This window comes from Ovis canadensis, chromosome 3 (assembly GCF_042477335.2).
Source record: "Ovis canadensis isolate MfBH-ARS-UI-01 breed Bighorn chromosome 3, ARS-UI_OviCan_v2, whole genome shotgun sequence".
In the NCBI taxonomy this organism is placed as follows: Eukaryota; Metazoa; Chordata; class Mammalia; order Artiodactyla; family Bovidae; genus Ovis; species Ovis canadensis.
The window spans coordinates 4,094,678-4,109,752 of NC_091247.1; the positions used below are offsets into that span (position 1 = coordinate 4,094,678).

The window sequence follows — 15,075 nt, forward strand, 5'->3', positions numbered from 1 at the left end:
CTTTCCCTGCACATGCCAGGGGAGTCACTGCCACACTTGTGCGATCTGGACGACTGTCCTGCGAGGTCTCTACACCCAAGACTCCTGGGCACTACTGTGCGGCAGGGAGCATCCTCAGTCCCGTGGGGGACGACAGAATGAAGGAACTGGTGCCCGCTTTCGCGGGCCGGCGCTAGCGGTGCAGGTAGGCCTTTAGCACTGGTTCCGCCTGCTGTGCAGAGCAGGAAGCTGCAGCACCCACACCCGCCGCTGATGTTAAGGAAGGACACGTGTGCTGCCTGGAGGAGGAGCCGCTCACTCTTCCAGACAGACATCCTGCAAGTTCAGCATCTGCTCCATGTCATCTCCCTCCTTAAACTGGAGTGATGTCGCCGAAGGCAAACCTCTGACCACAGCCCCTGCTTCCTAAGTCGGGGAGAAAATCCCCAAGGCAGACTGGAAGGGGGTTTGCTCCCCACCCCCAGTGACCAGTGCTGGGTGGAGGCCTTTCCTTTACAGAAAATGGCAAGCGAGCCTTTGCATTCACAGGTTAACTTCTTTTTGAAAGTGAAAGTCGCTCAGTTGTGACTGACTCTTTGTGACCCCATGGACTGTGGAATTCTCCAGGCCAGAATACTGGAGTGGGTAGCCTTTCCTTTCTCCAGGGGATCTTCCCAACCTAGGGATCGAACCCAGGTCTCCCACATTGCAGGCGGATTCTTTACCAAGCTGAGCCACAAGGGAAGCCCAGGTATATTGGAGAGGGTAGCGTATGCCTTCTCCAGCAGATCTTCCCAACCCAGTAATCAAACCGGAGTCTCCTGCACTGCAGGCGGAGTCTTCTTTTTAATCTCATTCAATATACTGGAGACATTCAGTTATTTCATGAGAAAGGAGGTGATGCTGGAGTGTACTTTTTTAAAAGGTTTTTTTTTAATTGGATGTGGGCCATTTTAAGTCTTTACTGAATTTGTTATAGTATTGCTTGTTTTATGTTTTGACTTTCTGGCCGAGAGGCGTGTGGTATCTTAGCTTTCCCGCTCCGGCGATGGGACTCATGCTGCCGGCGTTGGAAGGCGAAGTCTTAACCACCGGACCCCCAGGGAAGTCCCGCATACTTTTGACATGGAACCAAAAGTTTAAAATTTACATGGCAGGTTTCTAGAGTCTTGTTTGCTTTTTCCTCTTTGCTCTCAGATTTACGCTTCCCTGCCCGTAACAGGAGTCCGTATTTTATGGCTGAACTGCTGTCGGAGCGGAGGAGCCCGACTCTGGTCTGCAGAACCACCCGCTGTTTGTTTTATTTCTCCTGGTGGTGTCATTGGGCTGGCATTAATTACCGGGCTCCCGTCCTCCGACAGAGGGAATGCAGAATTTTCCTGCCTCTGTTCTGATGCTCGCAGGTTGGTAGATGTCACCCGCGGCCTCTGAGGAGTGCGGGTTTATTGATCCACAGCTTAGCTGAGGCCCGGGGCTGTGTGTTCCTCTTATCCAGAAGCAGCCAGGATGCCAGGGCCTCCGAGGGCGGGTCTGAACTCTGCTCGGAAAACTTCTGGCGTGCATCGCCGTGCAGCAGGGCTCTGGGGGCCACAGGGTGGGTGCAGGCAGAGCCCAGTGAGGATCCCCTCGTGGGTCCCTTGCTTGTGGATATTTCTGGACCCTTTGTGGTGTGATGTCAGGCTTGTTGGTGGCACATGTGGTCCACCTATCTGCACGCTGAGCAGCAGCGTCCAGGTGCTATGTGGGCAGCAGGTCCCGCTACGCTCTCAGGACCCCTCTCGCTGCCGTCGGGGAGGAAGAGGAGATGACTGCAACGCAGGGCAGAGCCCGACATTCTAGCCCCAGAGAGCGCTGGAGAGGCCCAGTGGTACTGGAGATAGGGCTGGACTTGGGACCACCAGCCACGTCGCCCTTGGCTGGATGATGGACCCAGAGGCTGCAGCAGGAGGCCTGCCCACCCCGAGAGCTGGAAACGGCCTCCAGGAGGGCGGCGCCGAAGGGCACCCTAAGTGCCCCAGTGCCAGGCTCTTGGTGTGACTTAGTTTTCCCGTCAGGGGTCAACCTGGAAAAGCATGGCATGTGCCCGAGGCTGGGAACGGCGCCAGCTGCCGTCGTCCGTCCAATACCTGCCGTCAGCCAGACCTCGGGCCGGCAGTTCCCGCCCGTCACGGCACCTCACCCTGAACCCCAGGGTGATGATGCTGATGATGTCAGCATTATCCCCGCTTTGCAGATCAATTGTTACGGCTGGTAAGTGCGGGTCCAGGGTCCCAGCTGGCTCAATATTGTCATTCAGTGCGTGTTTTAAGGATTGCAGAAACTAAAATAATTGATTTTTAGCTATAATCTGTAACATATTGACTACCTCCAGTTTGAATTATACATACTACTGGCAACCACTCCAGTGTTCTTGCCTGAGAAGTCCCACAGACAGAGGACCCTGGCGGGCTACAGCCCAGTGAGTCTCAGAGTCCAACACGACTGAGCCGCTGAGCCAGCACAGGACACACTTATGATGTTAATTATAAATAGGCGTATTGATTAGAATACCAGAGCACAAGTGCATGTGTTTTCCAGTGTGCTTTTGACTTGTTGAGGCTGTGTGGAATTCACTAGGCTCTCAACTGATGAAGCCTCATTCTCCAAAGTAGGCCCTGTCGCATCTCCTTCCGACACGTGGTCAGGTTGGGTTTTTCCTGGCGCGGCACCCTAGGGTCTAGTCTCTGGCAGCAGACCACGGGCCTGAGTTGAGATGAGCTTAGAAAGGTGTGGAAAGTGGTCTGGGCTTCCTCGTGGGTTGAGAGTGAACGTCCCAGGGGACTGAGCCCGAGGAAGAAGGTGGTTCCGACTGGGACAGAGGGAGTGAGAGGTGGCAGGGCCCCATGCCCATGGGGCCCAGGCGACTCCTCAGACCTCGCCTCTCTCTCTTCTTTCCAAATCCACTGATCCAGGCGTGGCTCGGAGCCAAGCAGCCAGCCCCTCGACTCCCACCGCTCCCTTGGAGCTGGCTCTCTCTCCCCCTTGTCCTGGGGCCTGAAAAGCTTGGCGAGTGCCAGAGGCTGAAAGGGCCTGAGCTGCTGAAAGAAGTGACTCAGACATGCCAGGGACAGTGGGACAGAGGAAAGTGACTCGTGGTGGCTGCCCCCACCGAGGTAGGGGGTGAGGGGACAGCTGCTCCTGGTGGAGGTGGGCCCTGAGCGTCCGCCAGAGTCCTGCCTGCCTCTCAGGGCCCGAAACGGCAGCCTTGTAATCAGCCGCGTGAAGATGCGGCCTCTCTTGGTTTTGTGGAAACGCCCATGCTCCTGCAGCGCAGGTTGTTCTTAGCAGGAAGAAAGGGCCCAGTGTCCCAGGCGCCTGCTCCGGGTCGGGTGCTGGTCAGCCCGCTTCTCGTCAATAATCTGATGCAGTCATTGCAGGGACTTTCTCTTAGAGGGTCTGACTGCCCCTATTTTGCAGTCGAGGATACTGAGACTCAGGTCTTGGGTAATTCATGATCAAAAGGCTACAGGCTTAGGGCCCAGATGTGGCCACGACTCTGTGCAAGGCCAGTGCTTTCGCTGCCCCAAGGGTGGGTGTGGAGGTCCCAGGACAAGGGGGAGGGAGCTGCAACTCGAGGAGGAAGTGGAAATCAAGGGGCTGGCTGCTTGGCTCTGAGCCATGCCTGGATCAGCGGATTTGGAATGGAGAGAGAGAGAGATGAGGTCCCAGGAGCCCCCTGGGGTCAGTGGAGTCCGGGCTTACAACTTCTGAGAACGAGGCCAGGACTCTAGGCAGACACGCACACCCAGCTTAGACCCAGCACTCGACCTTCAGGGTGCCCTTTGGAATGCCCTGGGAGAGGAGTCATTTCAGGTGTTGATCAGACCTGGTAATTGTGACCCCCCCACGAGCTCTGCCCCCACTGCCTGGTGGGGGTTTCCCCCTTCTTTTCATTATTTAGGGGAGCTGGCAGGATTTCATAGGAGAATCAGTCTGCAGGGTTGCAAGTAAATTATGATGTTTTCATGTGCAAAGACGCTCAGAGGCAGGACAGTCCCTCTTCCTGGTTGATGCCTTTTTCCCTGCATAATTATGAACAGCGGGCTGTTTACTCTCAAAATGTCTTTGTTAGGCCATAATTGTCTTCGCTAGAAGTTACCTCTTCCAATCCTCTTATTTTATAGGTGATGTTCAGTGCCTTGCACAATCCACAACCAATTAGAAAAGAGCCCTAAGTGACCGGAGTTGGCTCAGCCAGATTTGGGGGTAGGTAGTTAAATGAACCAGTGACTGATCACCCCCAGGGCTGCCTAGCGGACAAGCCCTCCAACCGAGGGCTTCTGAACTTTTTGGTATGAAAACAGCGTTCCGTACGCAGCGTGAATAAATATGCTAGTGGATGATGGATGGACAGGTGAATGAAGTGGCCCTCAGGCTTGTTTCCCACATGCTGGCTCCTGACTGTGATTTCAGGGGTGCAAGCCCCTGGGAGGCCCCCAGTCAGGCTCTGGCAAACAAAAGACCACCTGGAGCGGGTCTGCACTAGGCCACAATTCACTAGACTCCCTCACTTTCAGCGAAACGTGTTTTTCCCAAGTCTTCGTTAATTAGAAAGCTTTTCTTAGTTCATATCCGGAATGCCAGTTAGTGCTCTTTCCAAGAGATTGCCTTTTCATTTATTTTACGTTATTTATTTTGGCTCTGCTGGGTCTTTGTTGTGGCAGACAGGCTTTCTCTAGCTGTGGTGCATGTGGGCTTAGTTGCCCAGCGGCATGTGGGATCCTTGCTCCTGGCCCAGGGATCAAACGCGAATCCCCCACATTGCAAGGCGGATTCTTAACCACAGGACCACCAGGGAAATCCGTGAGACTGTCTTTTTAAATGAATTCTTTAATTTCTACAGTCCTAAGTGGGATGCCTTCTTGAAAGGGGATAGAGGGAAAGAACAGAATTCGCCTTGGTCAGAATTATGAGGACAGTAATGAAACTAGTCAGCAGACTGGGCTGTGTCTTCATCGCCAGACACCACGCTTGCTTTCTCCTTGTCTGTCTGTTTATACTCCTCATTTAGTCATCCTGGCCGCTGTAGGGTAGATGGTTGTTAGTGTGCCCATTTTGCAGAGAAGGAGAGCGAGGCCAGAGGTGTTGAAAGTCATGGCTGGCAGTGGCAGAGGCTGATTCCCAAGGCTCTGCTCTTCAGCGACACAGTGAACTGCCATCCTGATGGGCTAATCTTGTTTCTGAAGAGACAGGCTCTAAAGGGTTTGGAAGGTTCAGACCCATTAACTGGACATTGTCGAGGTATCCACTTTCTGTGCTTTCAACCATTGCCCACTGTGTCTGAACCTGGAAACTAAATGTGATGCAGCAAAGCAAGTTTCTCTGCAGTGGGTCATCTCAGCATCTTCCCAGGTGAGGAGCTGGGGTGGAACTAGTCCATTTTTATGTGAATTTGATTTTAAAACATTTTTTAGCTATTTGGGAACAACAACAAAAAAAACCCAAACCTCTGGAGAAGACTCTTGAGAGTCTCTTGGACAGCAGGGAGATCAAACCAGTCAATCCTAAAGGAAATCAACCCTGAGTATTCTTTGGAAGGACTGATGCTGAAGCTGAAGCTTCAACCCTTTGGCCACCTGATGCGAAGAACTGACTCATTGGAAAAGACCCTGATGCTGGGGAAGATTGAGGGCAGGAGGAGAAGGGGACGACAGAGGATGAGATGGTTGGATAGCATTGATGATTCAATGGACATGTATCTGAGCAAGCTCCAGGAGACTGTGGAGGACAGAGGAGCCTTAGGGAGCTGCAGTCCACGGGGTTGCAGAGTCAGAAATGGCTTAGCGACTAAACAACAGCAACAAAGACCTCTTACACATTGACACCTGTGTTTCGCCAAATTTCAACACCCTGGAGACCAGTGGCTTTTAACCAGCGGGACCCAGGAGTATGGATTTCCCCAGATTTGTGTTTGTGTAGAAAACCATCAGGCATGTGTCACTGATTTGCCAAGATGGGTGGAACCCGGCTCCGTCCGTTACTTGGAAACACCACTCGCGCACGCCTCAGCCTGTTTGAACACAGGCCCTGAAGACGGCCGAGCCAGCAAGCAGGCGAGTTCCAGAGCAGCCCGGCCCACTGCAGGGTGTGCCAGTCAGGGGTGCCGGCAGGCATTGCCTATTGTTTGAGATTAAACTTCAAAGTCAAACTTGCTGCTAGTCATCTCTCAGATGAGTTGATATGGAAGGCGTCCTAAGATGCCATGGCAGGCTAAGACTGGCATGTTTCTGTCTGAACCAGAGGAACCAATACTGGCTCAACATGATGTCAACTTTTTTGTAACCATCAGAATACTCTCATCTTCCTCACCAGTTGTCTTGAAACACATCAGTTACCCAAACTGGATCTTTTAATAAGCATTTCTTTTCTGGCTGATCAAAATCTCCTTTCTGCCCTCTTCTAGATAGTGGGGAAACTGTATAACATTTCACCAGAAAAAGTGAGGGTGGTGGCAGGCCTACGAGACATCTTGTGACTTGTCCCCAATTCAGACTTGGAGCTGAGTGACCTGATTGATCAGACACAAACCTTCAGCCTCAGATTGCCTCCCTGGGACCTTGAGGAATCGGCCTCTGGCTCCAGGGAACCCTTGGGAGAGCCTCCAGAGCCTGCAGTCAGAGCTGGGAGCCAGAATCAGGGCGTCCTCCAGAGAACCCAGGGGAGCGCCCCCACTCTGGTCTTTGGAGGAGTGGGGAGGAGACAAGAGCACCACATCAAACAGGCTGAGGGCTCAGAGGGCAAGAGTCCTGTGGTGTGAAGTTGCTAATTGCACTTTAATAATAGTCAGGAGGGCAGGAGAGGCCAGTGTTCACACAGAGTGGCCCGCGCTCTGCGGGGGCCCCCGCCACATTCCCTGGGCTGGCGGGCTGCTTTGCTTTCCCTTTTTTTTTTTTTCCGTCTGTGACATCTGCTCGGTGCTTGTCCCTCCTCTGATACCGAACCCCACGCAGCTGTGCAGACCTCCAGCTCTGCCGGTGCAGGAGTGCCCTGAGCATACGGCCTTTTTGATGTGTGATAAAACAGAAGTGAGCCACGGGGGTATGGCGAGCGAAGGCCTTGGAATATCAATTAGCCTGCTCGGAACAAAGCTGCGGCTCCGGAGCAGCAGAATAGACATTTCACTGAAGTGTCAGGAAGATGGATAACGTATTCTAATTAGGGACTGACTGCTACCTCGGCATCCAACCGCTCCTGGAAGTCAGACCCACGACCCTCACAACGCAGATCGCCAGCATCCCATCGCAGCGGGGCGCAGAGGCTGCTGACTGATGGATGACTTCCTGCTTTGCCAGAATTTGCGGCCAGTAGCTTGCTCTCAACCAGAATTGCTGTTTCCCCTCAAAAGTGTGCTCCGTTTACCACCGGGCAGTTGCGAATAACCTCTACAAAGGGAGGAGCTCTGGGGGACTTCCCTGGTGGTACAGTGGCTAAGACTCTGCGCTCCACCCTCCCACCCAAGTTTGATCCCTGGTCAGGGAACTAGATCCCACACAACACAACTGAGGGTTCACATGCCACAAGTAAAATCGCCATGTGCTGCAACAGAAGGCCCCACGTGCTACAGCAAAGATGGAGGACCCTCCATGCAGCAGCCAAGACCTGGCACAGCCACATGAATAAGCAGCTTTAAAAAGTGGGAAGCGGGGAAGAGCGCTGGGAAAGGTCTTTTCCAGGCATGAAACCTGGGGCTTCCATCTCGAGGATGCTCCACAAGCCGCACTCCCTGATGTAGAGGCCTTGGGCACTGTGGCCTTCCTTCCCAGGCGAGCTGAGGCTGGGACTAGCGGGGTGTGGGTGCCGCCCTAAGAGGTCAACAGATGACGTGATAGAGTGACTGGGCGACTCCTTAAGACTGGCTCGTCAGAGAAGGCCTTTCTGAAGAAGCAGCATGCCAGCTGAGACGTAAGGATGATGGGGAAGGGGAAGGAGGTGTGCCCCCTAGGGACCTCGTTTCTTTGCACTTCGGGTGATTGGACCATCTCCCTGAGTCTGGAAGCGTAGACTCGGAGAGCCAAGGTGGCCTGGGATGCGCTTTGAGCCCCCCACCCCCCGCCTTCTCCCTCCTTAAATGTCACGTCCTCACCAGGATGACGCACGAGCAAGGCCAGCTAATTAGGAAGATGTTCCTCACTTAGCTGCACTTTCCCCGTGTAATTGGAAGGCCCGCTTTCTCCAGTCGGCGAGAGCTGTTTCCCTGAATAGTTCTAAAAGCTTTGGACCACATACTGATATCAGCTGCAAATTTATGGGTGAGATTATAATGATTGCTCAGTAATGCAATATTAAAAGCGGAGGTCTTTCTCAGTGCTGAGTGAAGGCGGAGTTCCACCCTCCTTTCAGCTTCAAAACCGGGATTTGAAACAGAATTAGCCGCCCCGGTCCTAGAAGAAGTGGTCAGTGGGCTCCAGCTCCCGCTCTTCCAGATATGGAAAAAATGAAGGGGTCTCAATGTAGCCAAAGTTCAGAACATTTGGGTTTGGCTTCCAGAACCGTAAGTTCGGGGGGCAGGTTTCAGACCCCACACCTCTTGGTTCCTGTAGGGTGCGTACATATGTAGGTGTTTGCTTTTTTTAAGAGCTGCAGCCAACACTTGGCTGGCTATAACAAGGACTTGAGGGAGCAAAAGGCTGTTAAAAATCTTGGTTTCCATTTTTTTTTTTCACTTTTGCTTCATTAGTTGTAGAATCCAGGGCCTCCGTGGCTGCGTGTTCTCCTGCATAATTTAAGAAATTAATGAAAGCGTGCCTGATTTTTCCAACACTCTTTACTCTGTAAATTTGTTTAGCTTTTTTTTTTTTAACTGTCAGTTGAGGCTATTGGAGCCTAAATATTTCAATATTGAAGAAATGTGACCCTTTCCCCCTTTTTTAAAGAAAGACATGACTTGCCCTCGCATAGAACTTGGTGTTCTATACATCAGGTGTTATGAGTTACAAGTGACCTTGAGTCTGAGTTTATCCCATCAGTCCACCTCTGACCTTAAAGCAACCAAGTTCTTATAATTGCTGAGAGGGCGGGGCCTATGGCAGGGGGGAGCCCCCTTCTGGGAGCCAGCGTCAGAAACCTGGGCATCCACTTGGGGTTGCCTGATGCCTCTCACCCCAGAATGGAGATCTAAGGGGGACCCAGTGTTTTGAGGCAGGAGCCCGCTATGTCCCCTGGTGAATGAGTAAAGCTATGCTTTTCTACTGTACCTTCCTGAAAGGAAGGGAGACCTGAGATAATCTATGGCTTTATTTCACCCTTCCAAATCTTGCTTTATCTGACCATCACGTTGAGGGCATTAAATAGTATATATGTGAGGGCTTCCCAGGTGGCTCAGTGGTAAAGAAGATCCCCTGGAGAACGAAATGGCAACCCATTCCAGTGTTCTTGCCTGGGAAATCCCATGGACAGAGAAGCCTGGTGGGCTATAGTCCATGGGGTTACAGGACCTGGATATGACTGAGCAACTGAGACACATGTATAACTCTAGGCTCAAGGGATTTGAAAAGACTCTAGAAATTGTTTAATGTGAATATTATTGGGGGATATATTAAAAAAGAGAAAAACAACGTAAACAAATGGGAAGATATATCTTTTTGTCATGTGACTTGCAGAATCTTAATTCCTTGACCAGGAATCGAACCTGGACCCCTGTCAGGTAGAGAGCTGTGTCATAACCACTGTACTACCAGGGAACTCCCAGGAAGATGTTTTGACTTGAAATTGTAAAAATGTCCATCCTCCATAAATTAATCTCTATTTTTAATGTCATTCCCAACCTTGTAGAATTTATATCTTTGGAACTTAACAAAATAGTCTTCTGTCTACCTGGAGGAACAAATTAAAAAAAGAAAAAGAAAATGAAGGAGGAGCATCTCCTCCTAGATAGAACAATAAATTATAAAGCAACAGTAATTTAAGCAGTGTGAGTCTGACACAAGAGTCTACAGCAAGAAAGATGCCAGAACCAACATCACACCAACATGTAGACGGTGTTAATTTTTTTTTTTAATATTTAGAGGGAAGAGGGGCTTCCCTTGCAGTTCAGTTGGTAAAGAATCCACTGGCAATGCAGGAGACCCGGGTTCAATCCCTGGGTCGGGAAGATCCCCTGGAGAAGGAAATGGCAACCACTCTAGTATTCTTGCCTGGAAAATCCCATGGACAGAGGAGCCTGGCCAGCTATCCATGGGGTCACAAGAGTCAGACACGACTTAGCTACTAAACCAACAGAGGGAGAGGACAGGCTGTTTCATAGATGGCCCTGGGAGAGTCGGAAATCCACATAAAAATGGATTAGGTCAGGCCTACATCATTTTTGAAAAAAAGAAAAATGCGGCTCTATTAAATATACTATTTCAGGGTAAAGAATTAAACTGTTAAGAAAACACAGTTTAAATGCAGGTGAATATTTACCAGCTTTTACAGTGACAAGGCCCTTTTTATACATCCACTCAACACCAGAATCTGAAGAAAACAGCACTGATTGATTTGGCCATAAACTTATGTGTTAAAAAGCACATACACAAAATTAAAAGGCCAAAGCCAAACTGTGGAAAATGTTGGTCACTTTGTTTGGTAGCTGCTGCTGCTGCTAAGTCACTTTAGTTGTGTCCGACTCTGTGTGACCCCATAGATGGCAGCCCACTAGGCTCCCCCGTCCCTGGGATTCTCCAGGCAAGAATACTGGAGTGGGCTGCCATTTCCTTCTCCAATGCATGAAAGTGAAAAGTGAAAGGGACGTCGCTCAGCCATGTTTGGTAGCAGTTGCCAAAATAAGTTAATATTCTTTATATGTAAAGAGCTCTTGTGAACAAATAAGAGGATAAAACCCCAAGGGCAGAGTGAATAGATGGCATGAATGGACATTTTGGAAAAGTGCAATTTCACAAATGGAAATTTCAAAATTCACAAATTTTTTCACACATGGAAAAAATAGTGGGCCTCATTAGTGCTCAAAGAGATGCAAATTAAAACAGCAACACCACGCTGTCTTGCTGGACAGATTTTCCCTGAGATAGAGCCTTACAGTGACCAGGATGCAGGGCAACTAAACAGGTGATCCGCCATTGGGCTCAGAAACTGACAGGCAAGTTTGTAGCTTGGTGTGGCAAAATGTATCAAAAATGATAAAAAGAAGGTATCAACTTTTAGGAATTTATCAGGGTCTTTTTGGGTGGGGGGTGCATACCAAAATGCATGTGGGATCTTAGTTCCCCCACCAGGGATTGAGCCTGCACCTGCTGCAGTGGAAGCTGGAGTCTTAACTACTGGGCCACTAGAAAGTCCCTAATAAATGGCTTTGTTTCCTTTTTTTTTTTTTTTTAAAGTAGTGGAATGAAACTAAATGAGCAGCAGTATGTGATTCATTAGCATTTGGCAGGTCAATTCATGCAATGCTTGGCAGCTGCAAAAACTCTCAGGAGAGGAGAATTCTGTGATGTGGGAAAGTGTGCACGAAGTGTTCTCACTGTATGAAAGGAACAGATTACAGAATGGTATGTACACTTGATTTTGCCCCCTCTGCTGCCTTCCCCACCCCCAACCAGGAAAAAAGAGATATCCGTATGTGAAGCCTGGAAGGAGATGCACCAAAGTGTTAACAGTGGCTAGTTGTGGGGTGGTGGTGTCAATCAGCGGCAAGCATTATTGTTTCCACCCTGTAGTATTTTCCACATCGTGTGCAGCAATCGTGTGTGAGCCTCACAGTTGGACTGAAAGAGTTCATGAAAATAAATCTTCTAAACCGATTCCGCAGCTGATCCAAGAAGGTGCCTGAAGAAGTTCAGCCCTAAAACAAGTTCGCTAGGAACAGAAACCTGGACTCAGGCCTCCTGGTGTTCTGTTCATCCAGGACTCGTGGGCTTTTGTTTTGCTCCTGATGGTTCCTTGCCTCTCACATCTGAGAATCTGTCTTTTGGGAAATAATCCAAAATGTGGACAGAGCCACCCACAAAGATGTTCCTTACAGTGTTATTTATAACAGTGCAAATGGTCAGTGGGTGAAATGTCCAGTCATGGGGCATGGCTCAGTAAGTGAGACAGCTCACCGGTGGGACGTTATATGGCCAGTGAAGAGGTGGGTCAATGTGAAAAAAAATGCAGTGTGGTTATAACGTGGGATGGAAACAAAAAATCAGGACAGAAAATCTCTCTGTTGTGACTTTCATTACAAACGTCAGGTTCAGAAGGGAATGTGATATTATGAGAGGGATTGTTAAGTACGGTTGGTGTGGCTATCAGAAACATTTATTTTCTCTTAGAAGTTCCAGTTTTTCAGAAACGTATGATACAGTATTCCTTAAAAAAATTTTTTTATTCTTTATTTATTTGGATGTGCTGAGTGTTTGTGGCGGCCTGTGGGTCTTTAGTTGTCGGCATGTAGAGTCTTAGTTCCCTGACTGGGGATCGATCCTGGGTCCCCTGCATTGGGAGCACAGGGTCTTAGCCACTGGACCAACCAGGGAAGCCTCAATATTCTTTTTATAATAACTGCCCCCCCAATCTGAAAAGTAAACATAGGTGAGCCTCTTTCCACATGCTCTTTCTAGGGCTGGATCCTGGACGGCATCCCTGAGACGCGGGAGCAGGCTCTGACGATCCAGACCCTTGGCATCTCCCCGAGACACGTCAGTGAGTAGTCCCGCCCACCAGAGCTGCAGACCCCAAGAGTGAGTGCCCACCCTGTGCTGTGTCAGCGGCTCCCCAGTGCCCACCCTCAGCCCAGGCGCCAGCATCCAGCAGCGGGTTGACGGGCCTGTGACCCGGCAGGAACCAGGAGGACCGCTCAGCTGAGTTCTCCAAGAGCTAAATGCACTCGGGGCTTGTGCTGAGGAACCTGGGGTCTTGCTCTGACCCTGGAGATTCCTTGTTTCAGGAAGCCCCCGATCTCAACCATGGGAACCTCTGAGAAGCCACTGGAGACTGGAAACCACTGAGAAGCTCCCTATAGGAAATAATCCCAAATGTGGCGAAAGCCTTCTGTACAGGGATGTCGCAGTTGCTGGCGGCCCTGACGGCGGTCGGCAGGCAGCGTTCACATGTGGGCGACCTCTGTCCTGAGATTCCATGTCTGTGTTCTGGCCTCTCTCTTAAGGGGTTGATGGGGTGGAAGTGGTGGGTGTATTAGTGTCCTGCTGCCCACCGTGTCTGGTTTGGCTTCTTTCCTCTCTGCCCAGTTGTGCTGAGCGCTCCAGACACCGTCCTGATTGAGAGAAACTTGGGGAAGAGGATCGACCCGCAGACTGGAGGTATGGCGGTCTCCTCCTGTGTCCGCCCGACCCCCCTCCCCGTGGGATCTCAGAGGTCTCAGATCCTAATCACAGCCCCCACCCCTCACGGAGCACCCCTCTCAGCTTGGGCAGCAGACAGACTGAGGTCCCTGCCCGCTTCTAGCCGTGAGACGTGGGCGGGGCTGCCCAGTGTCCCAGGGTCGGTGTTCTCACCTGGACTTGAGGCGGAGAGCACCAAGCGCCGCCTTGTGACCCGCTCCCCGTGAGAAGGCAGAGAGCCTGCGGGTGGGTGCCTGGCCCAGAGTGAGCACTCAGAAGGCCGGCGCCGCCCTTCCCCTCGCCCCAGCATCCGCATTGGTTTATGACTCGCGGCAACGGGGAAGCAGGCTGAAGCCACCGCTGGGGTGGGCTGACCCGGGGGGCGGACAGGCGTCCCTGGGACCTGCAGGCTCTGCTTCCAGGACGGGCGGGTGGCTCTAACCGCGCCCCTCTCTCCGGCAGAGATCTATCACACCACCTTTGACTGGCCCCCCGAGTTGGAAATCCAGAACCGGCTAATGGTGCCTGCAGGCATCTCCGAGGGGGAGACAGCGCGGAAGCTGCTCGAGTATCACAGGAACATCGTCAGGATCCTCCCCTCGTACCCCAAGATCCTGAAGGTCATCAGCGCCGACCAGCCCTGTGTGGACGTCTTCTACCAGGGTAAACCCAGATGGCCCCTCCACTCGTCTTGTCCCTGCGTCACTTCATCTGGCAGCGTCCGGGTGTGCCTGGGAGTTGGGGAGTCAAGTCGTGGGTGACCCAGGATCCCTGCCCAGAAACAAGCATGGGGACGCCAAGAGCGTCCCCCTCAGAGACCCTGGGCTAATACTCTACACCCTGAGTGGTCATCAGACTTGACAGTGGAGCGAGGAGAGGTGGGGGACGGGGTGGGAGGGCAAGGAGCGCGCAGTCTTGCCCTGGGACTTCCCTGGTGGTCTAGTGGTTGGGACTTTGCCTTCCAGTGCAGGGGGCCTGAGTTTGATCCCTGGGCACGGAACTAGATCCCACATGGTGCAACTACGACCTGGAGCAGCCAAATTAAATTAATAAATATTTAATAAATACATAAATACATTTTTTTAAAAGGTTCACATAAAAAGTCTTTAAAAGAAAAAAGAAGAAATCTTGCTCTGAGGATCAAGGAGGAGAGAGAGAAAATGTAAAACAATTAAATAAACAAACATACAAACCCAACCCCCCACCACCACCACAAGAAAACAAACAACACCAACAAATATACATCGGGGGTCCTGAGCCCACTGAGGACAGCGGAAGCAGCCCCCCGCGGGCGCAGCCCTGCCTCGGGGGCAGCACCAGACGTTCACAGCAGTTCCCCAGAAAGTGGCTGAAACAGGCCTGTTTGGGGACCGGGGGTCTAGCCATTGAGACCTCAGGGCCAGGTGACGTGTGAACAAGCCTCAGCCCCACCACACATCGGCTGTGCCATCTGTGGCAACTCTCATAATCTCTCTGGGCCTCAGTTTTGTCATCGCAAAAATGGGAACAAAGATGGATCCTTCCTCACAGGCTTAGGTGAGGCTGCGCTGTGTGAGGTCCTGCGCAGCAGGCGTCGCAGCCGTGAGCCCAGGAGCTGGTGCAGAGGGACAGCTAAGTGTCAGGCGCTGCTGTCATTGTGGTTCAACATCCGGTCCCAAAAGACAAGGACATTAGAATAATTCTCCCCCAAAGCAGCCCTTGAGAGTCCCTTGGACAGCAAGGAGACCTACCCAGTCCATCCTAAAGGAAATCAGTCCTGAATGTTCATTGGAAGGACTGATGCTGAGGCTGAAACTCCAAT

The 15,075-nt window shown here is 51.4% G+C and overlaps 1 protein-coding gene across 7 annotated transcripts in view; it reads left to right on the forward strand.

Moving 5' to 3' along the window:
* The window catches only part of AK8 (adenylate kinase 8), a 133,894-nt gene that overhangs the window by 37,031 nt on the left and 81,788 nt on the right, over positions 1 to 15,075 (forward strand). For 6 of the 7 annotated variants that reach the window (XM_069582093.1, XM_069582094.1, XM_069582095.1 and 3 more), the window contains 3 exons: positions 12,555 to 12,636; positions 13,182 to 13,253; positions 13,737 to 13,937. In XM_069582093.1, the coding sequence (XP_069438194.1) occupies positions 12,555 to 12,636; positions 13,182 to 13,253; positions 13,737 to 13,937 (355 nt within the window). Of the gene's footprint in view, positions 1 to 995; positions 1,133 to 12,554; positions 12,637 to 13,181; positions 13,254 to 13,736; positions 13,938 to 15,075 lie in introns of those variants that run through there. The other variant, XM_069582100.1, reaches the window with a different exon arrangement.